Source organism: Peromyscus californicus, unplaced genomic scaffold, assembly GCF_007827085.1.
Source record: "Peromyscus californicus insignis strain IS unplaced genomic scaffold, ASM782708v3 Scaffold_6__1_contigs__length_162567912, whole genome shotgun sequence".
Lineage (NCBI taxonomy): Eukaryota > Metazoa > Chordata > Mammalia > Rodentia > Cricetidae > Peromyscus > Peromyscus californicus.
Window position 1 is genome coordinate 118,644,572 of NW_026294584.1, and position 17,961 is coordinate 118,662,532.

A 17,961-nucleotide genomic window follows, 5' to 3' on the forward strand; every position below is an offset into this window, starting at 1 on the left:
ACCCCATTTTAAAATTGGAGAATTTGTTTTTTGATAGCTAGTTCCTTGAGTTCTTTATATATTTTGGATGTTACTCCTCTACTGTGGATGTGGAGTTGGTAAAAATCTTTTCCTATTCTGTAGGCTGCTGCTCTGTTGGAATGGCAGTATCCTTTGCCTTGCAGAAGCTTTTCAGTTCCACAAGGCCCCATTTATTAATTGCTATCAGTGTTCTATTCAGCAAGTTTTCTCCTCCAATGAGATCAAAGTTGTTTCCCATTTTGTCTTCTCTTCTATCAGGTTCAGTGTATCTGATTTTATGTTGATGTCTTTGATCCAATTGAACTTGAGTTTTGTGCAGGTTGATAAGTATGGATCTATTTGTATTCTTCTACATGCAGACTACAATTTGACCAACACCATTTGTTGAAGATTCTTTCTTTTTTCCATTGTGTTTTTCTGGCTTCTTTATAAAAATTCAGATGTCTGTAGGTGTGTGGATTTATGTCTGGGTCTTCAGTCCAATTTAATTGATCAACATATATGTTTTTATGCCAACATCAGTTTTTTGTTTTGTTTTGTTTTATTAACATAGGCACTCAGTGCTATGACCTTTCCTCTTAGCACCGCTTCCATTAGAATTCACAGGTTTGAGTATGCTGTGTATTCATTTTCATTGAATTTTAGAAATATTTAATTTCTTTATTTCTTCTGTCTTGAAGCACTTTTCATTCCATAGAGATTTGTCAGTTTCCATGAGTTTGTAAGCTCTCTGTTGCTTCTGTTATTTGATGATATCCAGATTTAATCCTTGGTAGTCTGATAGGATACAGGGATTTATTTCTATTTTCTTGTATCTGTTGAGACTTGCTTTGTATCCAAATGTGATCAACTTTGGAGAAAACTCCATGAGATGCAGAGAAAAAGGTATATTCTTTAGTGTTTGAGTGAAATAGTCTGTAAATATCACCTGTAATGTCCAATTGGTTTATAATATGTTAGGTTTAGCATTTTTTCTGTTTAGTTTTTTTGTTTGTTTGTTTTTCTGGATGACCTATCCATTGGTGAGTCTTCCACTATGAGTGTGTGAGGGTCAATAAATTGTTTAAGCTGTAGTAATGTTTCTTTTTTAAACTTAGGTCCCTTGTTTTTAGGACATAGATGTTAAGAATTGAAAGGTCATCTTGGTGGACTTTTCTTTTGATGGGAATGTAATGTCTTCTACTATCTCTTTTGATTAGTTTTGTTGTGATGTTTATTTTGTCATACACTGAATGGCTAAACCAGCTTGATTCTTAGGTCCATTCACTTGGAATATTTTTTTCTAGCCCTTTACCCTGAGGTTATGTTTATCCTTGAAGTTGAGGTATGTTTCTTGGATGCAACAAAAGGATGGATACTATTTTCACAACTATTCTGTGCTTCTTTGTCTTTTTATTAGGGAATTGAGACCACTGATTTTGAGAGACGGTGGTGGTGTACATGTGAGTGTATGTATGTCTGTGTCTGTGTCTGTGTCTGTGTCTGTGTCTGTGTGTGTTTCCCTTCTTTTGATTTTGCTGGTGTGAGATGAGATTATGTATCGCCTATGTTTTCATGGATGCAGTTAGCCTCCTTGGGTTGGAGTTTTCCTTCTAGCACCTTCTGTTGGGGTAGATTTGTAGAAAGATAGTGTTTAAATTTGGCTTCATCATGGAATATTTTATTTTCTCCATCTTTGTTGGTTGAAAGTTTTGCTAAGTAGTAACCTGGACGGACATCTGTACTCTTTTAGAGTCTGCAGCCATAAGTGCAGGCCCTTCTGGCTTTTAGAATCTCCACTAAGAAGTCAGGTGTAATTCTAATAGGTCTGCCTTTATATGTTACTTGGTCTTTTTCCCTTGCCATTTTTAGTATTCTTTCTTCTGTATGTTTAATGTTTTGATTACTATGTGGCAAGGGGACTTTCTTTTCTGGTATAATCTATTTGGCATTCTGTATGCTCCTTATACTTTTATAGGCATGTCCTCCTTTAGGTTAGGGAAATTACTTGTATGATTTTGTTGAAAATATTTTCTGGGCTTTTGAGCTAGGATTCTTTGTATCCTCTATTCCTTTTATTCTTAAGTATGGTCTTTTCATGGTGCCCCAGATTTCCTAGATATTTTGTGCCAGGAGTTTTTTAGACTTAATCCTTTCTTTGACGGATGTATCCATTTCTTTTATTGTATCTTCAATGTCTGAGACTATCTCTTCATGCTCTTGTATACTGTTGGTGAAGCTTTCTCCTGTAGTTCCTATTCAAATTCCTAAATTTTTCATTTCCAGATATTCCCTTTGTTTATATTTTATTTATTAATTCTATTTTCATTTTCTGGTCTTGAACAATTTTATTCATTTATGTCAACTGATTGTTTATGTTTTCTTGGATTTCTTTAAGGGATGTATTCATTTCCTCCAGCTTTTTTTTGTGTTACCCTGGCTTTCTTTAAGAATTTATTTTAAAAATTTTAAGAATTTATTCATTTCCTCACACTGTGTTTTCCTGGATTTCTTTAAGGTACTTATTCATTTCCTTTTTAGGGACTCTATCATCTTTATATACTTGGTTTTAAGGTTTTTTTTCTTGTGTTTCAGCTATGTTGGCATATTCAGGGCCTGATGTGGTAGGATAGCTGGACTCCAGTAAAGACATATTTTCCTGCCTATTACTGTGTTTTACACTGGTGTCTAGGCATCTGGATCTGGTACTGTTATAAGTCTAGGTGATAATTTCTGGATTTGTCCTTGTTGGGTGTATTTTGTTTCTTGGATTCTGTTTCTTCCCTGGATTTTTAGAGGATGTGATGGCTGTGGGTTGCCTGTTTTTCCTGGCCTGGTTGGGTGGTATGTTCATAGGAAATGCTTTCCAGGATTGAAGGCTGGGATACTGGGATAAATTTGGATAAGGAAGGGTGGAGGAGAAGGTATTTGTGATCTCTTGGGAGTGGGTTGAGATAGGAAAGAGAAACCAGAGATTTCCTGCTTCAGAATTGGAGATGAAGCTGGTGGAGAGTTGGGGGGCAGTTGGATCTCAGGAGCAGTAGGAGAATTGTGGGTCTGCCTTCTGCCTACTTATTGCCATAGGAGGGGTTGCCCTTGGATTAGCAGGTCATGCCTGATGTGGTTGGGGTCTGAGATAAAGGTAGGAGTTGGGGAGGAAAGTTAGAAGGGGTAACATCTGTGGGAACTATGGGAGATGAGAGTGGGCTAGGCTGCCAAGGGTGTTCTGCTACAAAGCTTGTTCTGCTGTAGAGCTGGGGATGAGACCCAGGGATTAGAACTGGAGGAACAGAAAGAGAAGGTCTGGGGGCAGCTGCATCTTACCATATTCTTAATAGTGTGTGCATCTGTAGATAGATATGAGAAAAAGGACATGGAATGCTGAATTTCTTACTTGCTCATTTTTATGACAAAAATGTCATTGGTGATTAATAACATAGAAAATATTAAGGTTACATTAAAAGTGAATATCTTGTGTCTCATGTCTCATGGTGATCATTTTATCAGGTGTTCCAAAATTCCCAAAAGAAAAAATTGAACCCTTGGATGTGGAAGAAGGGGATTCCATTGTCCTGCCCTGCAACCCTCCCAAAGGCCTCCCACCTTTGCATATCTATTGGATGAATATTGGTAAGTTATGTTCTGGTCCACCATTCTGGGTCACTTTAATTCCATGGACTATGTAAGTAACATAATGAAAACAACCATTCATATGTGATTGACTATCCTGTAGAATCAAGTAGATTTCAAAACTAGATACATGTGAAATTCCACCCTCTCTCCTGAGTATAAACTATATATGAAGACACTAGAAAAATCATTACATTCCTTGATTTATAGTATTTGGAGGGGGAGTATTCATATGATAGGACACACCTGTGAAAAACCTTCCTTCCACAGTCCTTATCTTTGGAACACAGGCTAAGTCAGAGTTGAAGGGTTTTGGGTTTGTTGTTTGTTTAGTATTACACTTTTTTCTTAGTTCTATCTGATAAAATCAATGGCCTATAAACAGGGTCAGCCTGTGTGATTCATCTTCTGAAGTGCTTTGGTGGTTCCTGAAACCTCTTACAAAGCCTCTTCTGTCACATACTTCATAACAGCCCTCTGGGTGTTTTCCCATTGTGTTACATAGAAAAATCATATTTGTAAAGCAGCCAGAGGAGAATTAGTGAAGCTACACTTGTCTGCAGCCAAAATCTGTATCCTTCACTCATCCTAGAATTACACAACTGCCTCCAATGCAGGGTGATTGGTGCTCATACAAAACTTTTGAGGAGCACAGCTTCAGAGAAATATCATCCCGAGAAAATAAAAGTAATAATGGATTGTTATTAGAACTGAACACTTTTCAGATAAGCCATAGCAAAGATAGAGACCAATTGGTAATGAGAGAAGGGACACTGAACTGCTGGGAAATCTGTGAGATTCTAGCCTTCCAAGGATTTCATTGTTGCCTCTTTTTAGCTGTTTTCTTGCCCACTGCTCTTACAGTAAGAAAAAAACTGTAGAAAACTAGGAAGTACAGACAAGAAGACATCACAATATAAATTATATAAAAAATAGAAATGTAAAAATCTGATGCAGCATTGTGAGAAGGGGCAGCCCATTTTAGTGACAAGGTTTTACTTTTGTTTTTCCTTGCAGAATTAGAACACATTGAACAAGATGAAAGAGTATACATGAGCCAAAAGGGAGATCTGTACTTTGCAAATGTGGAAGAAAAAGACAGTCGAAATGATTACTGTTGCTTTGCTGCATTTCCAAAATTAAGGACGATTGTACAAAAAATGCCAATGAAACTAACTGTGAACAGTTGTAAGTCCAAATGATTTATTCTTCCTTCACTCATGCTGAATGCAAATATGTGCATAATTTCATTCTTCTTTCCGAAGACATTTTCTATCATTGTTTTGTTTAACTCCAGAGACTTCCTACAGATAATCTAGGCATCTGCAGCTGCACATCCACAGTAGCTCTGTCTCTGGCAGCCAGAAAATCAAATCTCAATTCACAGTACAAATGTGTTTCATTTGATGTCTGCAGGATCTACTCATTTTCAGTGAGCATAAGGCACATCTCAGGCATGGGCTCACCGTGACCTTGGATAAATCATCAGGCTGAAAATGAAGGAGACAAAAATTGAGTCAAAAGAAAATCACCATTTATATTTTTTATCACATCAACCTTTTTCTTTGTCCTTCTCAAATTAACAAAGTTATCTGAATTGATTTTCTGTTTCCTATTTGAATCTGCACATGCATATCTGGATTCCCAAAAGGGGAGAAGTAATTAGTGGGAGGTGAAGTGGTAAGATCAAAGGCAAAGAATAATCCTAGCAGCTTTCTGACTGAGTAATTGGCCCTGGTCGAGCAGAAGTTTAGCATGACCATTTCATTGTCTAATTTAGTCCATGATTGTTCCATTATCTTGTGTCATATGATGTGTGGGGTCTTCTCTATGATGCCTTTCAGTAGTTTGAAGTCTCTGTAATAGAATTATCACTTGTCTCTTCACAACTTCAAGTTTAAGCTCCATATAATATATATATATATATATATATATATATATATTTGTGTGTATATATATATATGTATGAATATATAGTCCCATAGACATTATGCAAATGGAATGGCTGTACTTCATTTTGTAATTTTCCAGAAATAAATGCATGACCTTGTCTTTTCATACTTTATTGATGTTAGCATCTACCATTATGTTTGTATTAGTTTCTTCCATCTTTTTTTATTTCAGTAAAGCATGCTAATGATTCAAGTTCATCCACAGAAATTAGTTCCAAGGGTAAGTTGTCCATGTGAAGCATTTGGGCATTTATTTTTACTTTTAGTCATTCATTGTCATCTCAGTTTGAATTTTTCCTTTATTTACTCCAAGAATTTATGAGAAACAATGCAAATATTTGTTAAGTAACCCTTTAGTATAGAAAGTTTTGTGATCTACTGTATTTTAGAATTTAGCAAAGATATAGACATATATATATATGCATGTGTGTGTGAGTTTGTGTGTATGTGTAGATATATGTGTGTGTGTCATCTCTTCAAGTAATGTATAATCATATATAATTAACATAAATTTGTGTCTGTAGTTTTAGGTATATCTATAAAAGTATATGTGTGTGTGTGCGTGTGTGTGTGCGTGTGTGTGTGTGTGTGTGTGTGTGTGTGTGTGTGTGTGTGTGTGTTTATAAATTTGGCTCTCCTAAGAGTTCACAAATGACATGAAAGGTTGATAACTTTACAAAAGGAAAGAGAAAATAAATGGTTAATATCAAGAAAAGTAGAGAAACACTGGGTTTAGGAAAGTTAAGTGAATTAATTTTACTTGCAAGACTTATCAAAACAATTGATAAATCACTATGTACTCTAACTCTGTGAAAGAATGCAGTTTTTAATATATATATATAATCTTCTACATATATGTATATATATATTTAATCTTTGAGCACAAAGAGGAACATTACATATACTACAAATTCAAAAGTCATTTCTAATATATAAATACATGCAAGGAAATGCAAGGCAGACTGCACATGGTTTCCTATATTTTACACTTTATTCTTCTGATAGTAGATCAGTATTCATTGTCTTTCCACAAAAGATAAAATCACCTTGGCAATGGTTGTAAAATCAATTTATGTTAATATTTGGAAATGATATCAAAGTGTAGTATGAATGAAGTGTCTTAATTTGCCATTATATTTTAAAATTACTAAGAAAAGGAGAAATGAAGCTTCCCAGTCTCTACTTAGTGGGGAGACTTACTATGAATCATTTCCTAAAACAGTGTGTATCCTTGAGGGTCTGAGACTACAAAGAACTTTCTGACACTAAATAAATTCATAGATGCCTTGTGTTTACTCTAAGTTTCCTCGGTCTGAATTCTCAAGGAAGTACCCCAGGAAGCTGTGTTTTTTAGAAGGTATACTATCCAATACTTAGATCAATAAATTAAATAAACATACATAATCATCAAAAATAACAAGGTATGGTCAAACTATAGAGTACAAAGTCAGACTATCGGTTAACTTGAAGGTGTCTTCAAGAAATTGTCTTAAATAAGGCTTCACTTTCTGAAAAAAAGAACAGGTGGTATACGTTGTGACATTTAGAAAAGTTGGTAAAGAAATTGAAAGACACCTGGTTCCTTGGATGCATGTCTTGGACGAGAGAATCTGTTTAGGAAGCAGCACACAGAGATGTATACATAAAACGATGTGAAGTCATTTTTAAAGAACAGTCTAGCACCATAGAATGTTTACTATCTTTATTCGAGAGGGAATTGACTCCTCCTTTTTCTTTTCCAGCAAATTCAATCAAGCAAAGGAAACCCAAACTTCTGTTGCCTCCTGCTGAGAGTGGTAGTGCATCCACAATGACTGTCCTCAAAGGGGAAACCCTGTTGCTTGAATGTTTTGCTGAAGGCCTGTGAGTACCTTGGCCTTCCCCCATACAGTGTTTTAAAGACTGCAAAATCAAGACTTTTGCTACATGCAAGCTCTTAAGTTACTCTTTTTAAAAATATAAACCCTCTTCCTGTTTCACTGGAGAAACTAATTTGTGCTTTTTTATGCAGACTTCAGGCTACAACTGAAATTGACTTATCAGTATCTCTTTTTATTGTGGAATTCAGGGATCAAGGAGAACTTTAGTGAAGTAGATATTCTAAGTGCTGTCCTCAGAGCGTGTGCACTAGTAGGCACTCCCTCTGCCCTTAAGCCCTTAAGTCGTGCATTTTCTTTCTTCTCTATTCTCTTGTCGGACCCTGGTTTACAGGGCACTAGCTCCACTGTTATAGTACTTAGAGAGGGTCACAACCTGTGCCCCAAGCCATGTCCAGCTGCCCATCCCCAATAGGCTGATTAAAAGAGTCAAATTAATAGAGAAAAACAGAAAAGAAGATTAACTCAATGTGCCCATATTTTGAAGAGATATAAAAGGATCTGGAGATCCCTCCTGGGTCTGTCTTCCTATCCTGAAGTGAGAGTCAAGTTTAAATGGAGATCTAAGGATGAGCACATTGAAGAAATCCCAGCAAGGTGTGGCCCCACATACTGCTGACTCATCAAGCATTGTCTGAACTTCAATCTCATACTGTAACGCAGGATGACAAGTTGTTAGAACTATGTGAAATTTCTTCTCAGGGGAGAGAAGTTCCCCCTCTGACTGCCTCTTTTCCTTCTCCCAGCTTGAGATTCCTAGAGAAATTCTCATTTCTTTGGGGTCCATTGTTTCATTGGTTTGATAGTCTTATTAGAATCTCTTCATTTGTGCCAGCCTATTACATTACTCTCTTTTTTTTAATTTCCAAAGGCCTCTATTTATTTTTATTTCCGATTCTGTGTTTTCTGCAAAAGCAGGTCCAGATCATGAAATTAGGGGACATCAAAACTGGTTGACTAACACTTCCTCATATCTCCAAGATCACTGCCCTGTTTCAGCTCTTCCACCAAAGCCACCAAAGGGTTGACATGTTGTCATCTCCTAAAATTGTTGCCTTAGCTGAGCAACTATTGTACATTTATGTGACTGGAGCCATGGTCATATGAGTTCACCTATTCTACAAGTATTCCCACTGACTTAACAGTCTCCCATTGGGAATGCTGGGGAGAAAGGCATTTCATCTTCCAGTTTATTAATTTGAGATTTGATTATTGTGCAAGTAATGAGAGTCTCTTTAATCAACTAGGATTTGAAATGTCTTAAATTGTGTTACATTAATTAGTTATTAAAAGTAAAAAGTAAAATCCACCTTTGTTTATAATTCAGTGAAAAGTCTGAATGACCTGTTTTAAGTTAGATTGTGGAGCAAAGGAATTATTTTAATTATTGTACAACTTCTAAACTTTTCACATTTCTCTTTCCAGCCAGGTTACTTATCAGCCTTAAATCACCAGTGTTAAGTGATAAATTATTTCAATATGTTGTCACATGACCTCTATGGAGAAAGTTTGGTATCTGTGTGTTTGTGTGTTTTTTTTAAGATTTATTTTTATTTTATATGCATGAATATTTTGACTGTAGGTATGTCTGTGCACTACATGTGTGCAGTGCCCACAGAGGCAAGAAAAGGCAGTAGAGGAGTTTCAGAGGTTATGAACCACTACATGGATGCTGGGAATTAAAACCAGGTCGTCTGCCAGGACAAAGTGCTCCTACCTGCTAAGCCTCCTCTCTAGCCCTGGTCTGTCTCTTATGTGAGAAGGTCAAAGCCTCCCATCTGCTGTAACTTATGTTTATCCACCTGGCATCAGCATGTATTTAGAGTGTGGTAGAAATCAAATTCTTTCAGGCTTTGTCACTGGTCAGGCTAACTCCGAGGGTCAGGCAAACCTTTTAGGGACTCTTTCCCCTCATCTCCTGCCAACACTGTCATTTGCTTTCCGAGGGGGTTGGCATCTGTTCAGATCATCCTCCACTTACAAAACAAAACAAAACAAAACAAAACAAAAACAAAAAAAACAAACATGTGCCTTGTAGAGACCAGAGTGTTGGGAATGCACATAGAAGAAGAAAATGGACATCGTAAGAAATGTTTGCCTTTGTAACATGAAGATTCCTGATACTCTTTCATAAGAAAGGGTTCTTCCCCCTCCTAATTGGTTTGAGTTGGACTATTTGTTCATTTGGTCTTCCTTTAAATGGAGGCAATACTGTCAAAAAAAAGGTTTTTGAAGGATGTCATATATATCTCGAGGAAGTTTAAAATCACATGCATTCTAGAGTAACAGAAGTAAAAAATCACTGACCATTGTGTTAATATTTTGTCCTGTACATCCATGACTCACGTTGCCTCCCAGCATTCCCTGGCTGTAGTCATTCCCACATGCAGGTTAGGCAAATGAAGCCCACAGAGCTCATACTGAAGAAAAACGCTATTACAAGCTAATGGAACCTGGCTCATTCAACCCTTTGGGCACCCAAACCTTAACCTCCTCTACGCGTAACAAACACCAACGTGTTTTAACCAAATAAACCCTTTCGGTTTAAACAAGGTAAACAGGAGCACCGCATCTGCTCTGAGGCGGTTACATAAAGTACACATTTAAGAAAATAATGATATTAAAAACGTTTGTGCTGTCAGTTAAGAATGCTTTCTGTGCATGCATGAGGACCTGAGTTTGAGTCCTCAGCACTCACTTGCAAAGTCAGACATGGCTGGAAACCTGTGACCCTAGCAGTGGGAGGAAGAAGGTGACAAGTGGTAGAGGTGGTAGAGCAGGACACCAAGGACACCAGACACTCTCCTCTGGCCTGTGCTCTTATGCACTTGTAAGCACACGCCACATGTATCACACATACACACACACACACGTACACACACACAAATGTTGATATTAATTATGTCAGGGAAGCTTCCAGAGAGATACACAAGTTGGAAAGCTTAGCGTTTATAGATTCCTGAAGATGGGGTAGAGTTAAATGATATTTTGACTCTCATGCGGTGTTCACATTCCTGCCATCTTATTGTCAGTGGGGAGAGGGTGGTGCTTTAATAATTCACATTCATACTGTGTGAAATAAGAACAAACTCATCATGAATTTAAGCACATATGATATCTGTGAATCCTACATTTTTAATCAAGAATCAGAAGAAAAGTTACCCACATAAGAACTGGCATAAATATTTGAAGTTATAAAATAATGTATGTTGGTGTGCAAAAAAAAAAGCATTAAATAACACATTTTCCCTCAACCAACCTTGTTCAGGGTCTGTTAGCAAGTGCTCCTTAAAAATAAAGCAAGCAAACAAACAAATCAGAACTGTGGAGAATACAGTAGGAATTCTTCTAGCTGTATAAACTACCCATACTTGTGATGTCAGGTTTCTCTATTTTAAAATCATTTAATTTGATTGTATGGAGTAAAGAGTGTTAGACAAATGATTGTTTTCAAGACCAGCAGTAAAAGAAGAATTTGAGGAAAGCAAGATGCATTGCTAAAGCACAGACTCATAAAAATCTGTTTAGGAGGAACTAAGGTCCGGGGCAGCCTGTCACTTGGCAGATTGCCATTTTGACAGACGGTCTAAAAGGCAAGCAGGTAGGAAACTTGGACTCCAAGTACTGCTTGGTGGCATGCTCTCTAGAATTCAGCAGCTAATCAATATACTCCCCCATGCGACTATCTGTCTGCAATGACCATTTCCTGAGGAAGTCTCCCATGTACTCTGGGCTTGGTCAAAAAGCAGGTTGTTGTTTCAAATCTGTGAGGTTAATTCCTTTGGCCTTGAGAGAAAATAACAGATGTTTGTAAAAAGACCTCATCTTTAACTTCAATATAGTGTTTCCTAATAATTGAGCTATTTTATCCATTTTCTTTATGAATAGGTATTTTGAAATAACTGAAATAAACAATTTGAGACAATAATTTAATTATTGGGGCTAGAGATAATAGTTCAGTAGTTAAGATCACTTGCAGATGACCTGATTCAATTCCCAGAACTCACATGGTCATTTACAATCATCTGTAACTCCAGTTCTAGGGGATCCAATGCCCTATTTGGCCCTCATGGGCACCAGATGTGTGTGTATTGCACATATATACATGCAGACAAAACACCCATAAGCATAAAATTATAATAAATAAATCTTGAAAATTTTTATTATTATTTAGTTGGCTCCCGATGGATAGTTTGACCACAAGCATATGTTAGGAAGGATGGATTCCTTGAAAAGCAGAAAGCAAATAGAAACAACTAAGAAAAATGTTAAGTTTTGAATCAATGTGTTATTTAATTAGCTTCTTGGAGCTTCAATTTGACACTGGTAAAATTATAACAGTAAGATAGCTCACTCTCAGATAGTTCTCAGATTAGTAACTAGTAACCAGGAATATGGTAAATAACAGAATTATGTGTTTTCCAATCTTGTAGGAGGAAAAAACAAAGTTATGACCACTTAGAGTTGGTTATCAGTGACATTATAAAGTCAAGTGTCATAGGATGTCATTTTTTCACCCTCATTTTTAGAAGAGATTTTTCCACAAACCATTTGGCTTGGTTCATGCTCCTGTTTTCCTTCACTGTAAGATGAAGAAAGGTTTTGGCATATGACAAGGTTAGCCCTGCCTTTTGTTTGGCTTTTGTTCATTTTGATCTTGTGTGCCCATCTCTCTCATGCTCCTGAATTAGGGAGATTCTGAGTTCTTGTCTCCTTTCCTCTGCTCCCCACAGAGCGGGAAAGCAAGGTCTGTGCTGGGAGCTCCAAGCTGCCTAGAATGAAAGAAGTGCTCCTACGTCCAGCCCACGTACTTGGCTCCATTCCCAAGCCACTTTAGCCAAAATTGGCTTCATTAGGATTCAACGGAAATTGTGGTTTTCCTCTGCTGGCTGTTGGAGACTACTGTGTCATGTTGTTGAAAGTCACACAGGGAAGGGGATCTGTTGATCTCTGACCATAGGGAGAATTTCACACTTGAGAAACATCTTGTAATATTATTTATTTGGACTTCAGTTATTCATCTTGCATCCAGCTTCACTGATTTTGCACTCATGTGAAGTTAGCTCGCTTAATAGAGGGGACAAGATTCCTAGGGAGTAGACCATTAAAGGAGCTCCTGATGAAATATGCTTGTTCAACACTATGCTTCCCATGGTGATGTGTCCATTGGTAAGGCTGCTAAAACTCAATGACTATGTAAGGCAACATGGTAACAGATGTGCCATGAGGGGTTGTTTGTGGTTGGTATTTATTTATCTATGCATTCATCATACTTTTTGCAGACCAACTCCACAGGTCGAGTGGAGCAAACTGGGTAGTGAATTACCAAAGGGAAGAGAAACAAAAGAAAATTATGGAAAGACATTGAAGATAGAAAACATCTCCTACCATGACAAAGGAAATTATCGCTGTACAGCTAACAATTTGTTGGGAAAAGCCAGTCATGATTTTCATATCATAGTTCAAGGTATGTTCCCCATTAAGATTTAAATTTATGCTTCAAAGAGAAAATTAAGTTTATACGATTCACAGATCTTTGCCTCAACAGTGTATGTGTCGAAGTTGATCATTAGTTTAGGGTTTTGGGTGTAGTATGGTCACTGAGTGACACTATACTTAATTAATCAGGCTTGTAATTTATTTCCCCAAACCGTATGGAAGGCACAAATGCCTCATGTTAGGGGTTGAACATACATGACTTCCAGGGTCTGTTTAAATGGTCATTAAACCTACCCTCCTGTAAGGTTTTATTGCATGAAATGATTTTTATTATAATGCACGCATGACACTCATAAATGAGGTCATGATCATTAAATTAAACATTATTGCAAAGACCCTGGAAGGAGGTTTGGAGTGCTTCCTAATCTTGTCACTCAGCTCCTTTACCCATGATCACTGGGCTTCGTTTTTCTCTTCCTCGGGTTCTTTGTCAAAGCAATGATAGTCAGATGGATTATCTTAGCGTTACCCTCGCTCCAGCATTTTTTGTTCTGTACCCTGTATTCAGTATGCTTCTTACAGTGAACTATAAGGAGGGAAATATGATGTATATATTAATTTTTATCAAATGATACCAAAATACATTACTTTCATCTGCCCATAAAACTGAACTGGTTTGGTTTTTTTTTTTGAACAATTGAGATTTTCTGTCATTTGTTGTAATTAATAAGTAGGTGATGATGACATCACTCTCATGAAGTAGCAGCCACATAATTAGAAATCAGAGCTGTGCCTGTAGTGCAGGTGCGGAGGTTGCCTGATCCTGCTGGGATTTGATTGACACAGACTGCTTTCTGTGGGTTGAGTCGTCAAGTCACACCTAGTCTTTCTGTGGTTTGCTTAACTGTATCAATCAGAAGAAGGGAGTAGTCTCTAAATAGTACATTTGTACTTATTTAGTGCTGTGTTGCCTTAACTATGGAAGAGAATCATCTCTCCCAGGCTATTGGTTCATGAACAGGAGCTATAGGCTCTCCATTAATATTCTGATAAAGTTCATCCTTTAAAGCTTCAGTTTGTGCAAAGAGCACTTCAGTAATGACTTTTCCTCCATAATTACTGGAAAAGAAAAGAAACAAGGCACAAATTTCACTCACAAGTAAATGTTACAGCAATTGACTGAGTCATGCTCCTGTTTGGACTAACACAATTTCCCAACCCCTTCTATACTATTTTCTTAGTTAAGGTGAGAACAGAACATAAAAAAGGGCAATTAATTTTCTTTGGTTCACAAAGCAAAACCTATTTGGAGAGAACTCAGTGTTAGACATTAGCATCAACATCTGGCAATAATAATAGATTCCTCTGACAATAAATTATTCAAAAAGACATTCAGAGAAAAAGTATGAAAGACATGTCTCTAATTTTAGACATTATCTGATACTTGTATATAATGTGGCTATATCTTGTGGTGGGGATATTTTCCCTAGCTCCTAGCCCAACTCAGGCTCTCTCTCTCTCTCTCTCTCTCTCTCTCTCTCTCTCTCTCTCTCTCTCTCTCTCTGTGTGTGTGTGTGTGTGTGTGTGTGTGTGTGTCTCTCTCTCTCTCCCTCTCTTTCAAACCAGACATACATAATTATTAGCCGCTTCTACTCCGAGTTGCTGACTGTTAGAAATCCTTCCAGATGGCTGCTGCGTTGCTACGGTAGCTGAATATTTTAACAATCTGGCCTCGGTTTTCTTGACTATTAAGACCAAAGCTTTCAAAAGAATTGCAAATGTTGCAAAAATATTATACAAGTAAAATTAATTATACAACTTAAAATGTTGACTATAGGATTCCAAAGGGATATAGGTTTCTTGAACAAATTATCTTCACTATTTGTAAAACAGGTATTAGTGGTGTGGAGATGTAAATATTGTTTTTATCATTTCGCTTTTGTGAGAAAATGCTGAAGGTACACTTAGAAGCATATTTCAGCTTCTCCTTACACCTGCATGGGAACAGTGGACTGTCTTCAAGAAATCCATTCAAGAAGTGTTTTCCTCCCTAAAATGAAAAAACAGTAACAATAAAGTTCACTAATCATCAGGAGAGATGAGTTCACCTTTGTACATTTTCTTTTGTCTCCTGTGTCTTTCTCTTTCTTTTCATTCTTTCATTTAGAAACCCAAATTAAATCAGTCATATGGGGGAAAAGCAGTACTACCATGTACTGTGAGAGTCTAGACCATTATGAAAATATCTTACGTGGCTATGCAGAAGCATAGTTTGTTTTCTTTTCTGTTTGTGATTTTCTTCCCTATTCTGAAACTCAAATTTCATGAGCTTGTACTTTAAACTACAGCAGCCTAAATATGTGACCAGATTGCAAGTCAAATGCCTTATTTTGCATGAGAAAAACAGCTGTGATGTCTTAATTAGATGTAACCATATTTTCTGGGCACCTACAATATGGATTATTATATATACAGTACTAAGAGGTATAGTAAGGACCAGTGAAATGGCCCAATGGGTAAAGGGGCTTGCAGCAAACCTGAATTCTATCTCTGGAATCTACATAAAGAAGAAAGGAGAGAACTGACCCTATAAAGTTAACTGCCACAGGTACACTGTGGTGTGGACACACACTCAAATAATAATAATAAAGAAAACAGATACATACGAATGTCACATAAAACAAAATTCCAGACATCAGAATATCAGTCACACTTAAACTGATAATGTAAAAGAAAAATCCCTCACCAAAAAAATTTATATTGTCCATTTTGGAATCATTTCAGATTGCTGAATTTTAGAAATATAATATCAATCATTTTTGCACATCTACGCAATCCTTAATTCTATCCATAGTGCCCTGCAGTACCTAAAAGATACCATGAACTGAAATTCAGTCTAATCATTGATACCATGGACAATAGCTTGTTTTGAATTAATAACTTTTTTTCCTAAGAAGTTGGTAGAATGCTTACCTAATGTATACAAAGCCCCTGGTTCAATCCCTAGCACACATAAACTGGGTCTGGTGGTGCCTTCCTGTATTCCTAGCACATGGGAATTGGAGGCAAGAGAATCCACAGTTAAAGGTCATCCTTAGCTACATACCAAACAGAGGCCTACCTGCTATACATGAGACATTGTCTCACAAAAATCAAGAATACAAATAGTAAGTAGACATCTGTGATTAAAAACAATGTTTTACTAAGAAAATGTCTACTTTGTTACATGTTTCATAGATATCAAATTTCCAGTTGCGCTTGGGTTTTGGTCTCTTGATAAACTATTAGAATTCTTATTAAGTCAGAATTCATGCACTGACATCTCTGTTTGGGACAGCATAAATTGAATTTATCATCTTGCATTTTGCTGACCATTATGACTAATTGGGTGAACTTTTTTTTCATTCTACATACCAACCACAGTTCCCCCAACCTCCTCTCCTCCCCTCCCCCATACCTCACCTCTACCCCACCCCCTATCCACTCCTCAGAGTAGGTATGGCCTCCCAAGGGGAGTCAACAAAGTCTGGCATATCAAGTTGAGGCAGGAGCAAGTCCATCCCCCCTGCATCAAGGCTGAACAAGGTATCCCTCCATAGGGAATGGGCTCCAAAAAGCCAGTTCATGCACTAGAGATAAATCCTGGTCACAATGCCAGGAGCCCCACAAATTGTTCAAGTCACATAACTGTCACCCACATTCAGAGGGTCTAGTTCAGTCTCAGTCCCGTGCAGGTTCCCTAGCTGTCAGTCCAGAGTCCATGAACATACAAAATTTGGGTGAACTTTTTATCAGCTACCACATATCTTAAGCATGCAGATAAAAGAATGGGACCCTGTGGCTTCTTCCCCTACACTTTCTGGTTTCCTCATCATTTCCTTTATCTTTAGTCTCTCTGTAATCTCCTTGACTAGATCTTACTCATCACACAGATGTGTGATGTGAGCTTCCCTAAACTTCTGCTGACTCTCCGGCCCTGCATCTCAGCCACCCTGAGTTTCTCATCAAGCTACTGTCTACAGGCTGACAATAATGTCTTTTGTGAACCAAGTATCTGTTAAACAATATGTTCATTAAATCTGTGTCGTAGGAGAGAGAATGACCAGACAGAATGGATTATTTTCCATCCAAGATGCTTTAGGGTTTTTTTTTTTTTATGTCTTTTCCACTGAAGTTTTTAGATAGTTATAAAGTTCTGTATAAAAGCCCACTCTACACATCTATTCTGAGCCAGTGTGCCATACCAGGAAGAAACAAAACAGCAGGCTTCAACCCTGGCTCTCCAGAGATCACTAGTCTAAGGACACTCAGTGCAGACTTCAGTATTGAACTACTGAATAATCAACTAATGAAGTCAACAGTGAGAGTTTCAGCCTGGGCTGGATATAATGAAGTCATAGACAAGTTTTAAGTCTCTTTCAAGTTTCATGTCAATATCAGTGTTAGAATCAGAAGCTTAAGGGAAAAAAAGGGAAAGAAGCATCTACAGAAATGTGGGAGAGTTCTTAAAGCCTAGGAAGAAGGGCCAGGCTAATGTATAGTGATGATTCTAACCAACTATCAAATGTTTGAGACCTCATGAGTCAGTTGGTAGATATGGGGATAGGGGATGCTGGAAATGCAAAGACTCAATGCAAAGACTCAACTGGACAACTGAACTGACCTTGATTCCTAGTTTCTTGTGTAAAATGTCAGTGGGTAAGGAACAGCCTCCACACCTTTGCATTTCTCTGTTCATTCCCCAAAGGCTCTGTTCTGAGATATATAGAGCGGCAGGAACAGGAAATGAGGATTCTTTCACTGATAACCCTGAAAAAAAAATAGATGAATTCTCCAAAACTCAATATTATTTCCATAGGGTCAAAGGTTAGATGAGGTGATACCTCACTTCTTCATTTGATCCTAGCAGTAATATATCTTTACACACACACAAAGGTTAATGCAATTCTTGGGCTGAGGATAGTGATTGAAAAATTGATTTTTATTATACAAGGGGAATGAAAGAATATTTTCATGAGAGGATCATTATTTTTACACACTTGGAAAGGAGGAGTCATAGTTTC

The 17,961-nt window shown here is 37.3% G+C and overlaps 1 protein-coding gene across 6 annotated transcripts in view; it reads left to right on the forward strand.

Annotated features, from left to right (window-relative positions):
• The window catches only part of Chl1 (cell adhesion molecule L1 like), a 203,713-nt gene that overhangs the window by 137,439 nt on the left and 48,313 nt on the right, over positions 1-17,961 (forward strand). For 5 of the 6 annotated variants that reach the window (XM_052719184.1, XM_052719178.1, XM_052719181.1 and 2 more), the window contains exons 6-10: positions 3,508-3,630; positions 4,648-4,818; positions 5,755-5,802; positions 7,325-7,445; positions 12,742-12,926. In XM_052719184.1, the coding sequence (XP_052575144.1) occupies positions 3,508-3,630; positions 4,648-4,818; positions 5,755-5,802; positions 7,325-7,445; positions 12,742-12,926 (648 nt within the window). The remainder of the gene's footprint in view (positions 1-3,507; positions 3,631-4,647; positions 4,819-5,754; positions 5,803-7,324; positions 7,446-12,741; positions 12,927-17,961) is intronic. The other variant, XM_052719183.1, reaches the window with a different exon arrangement.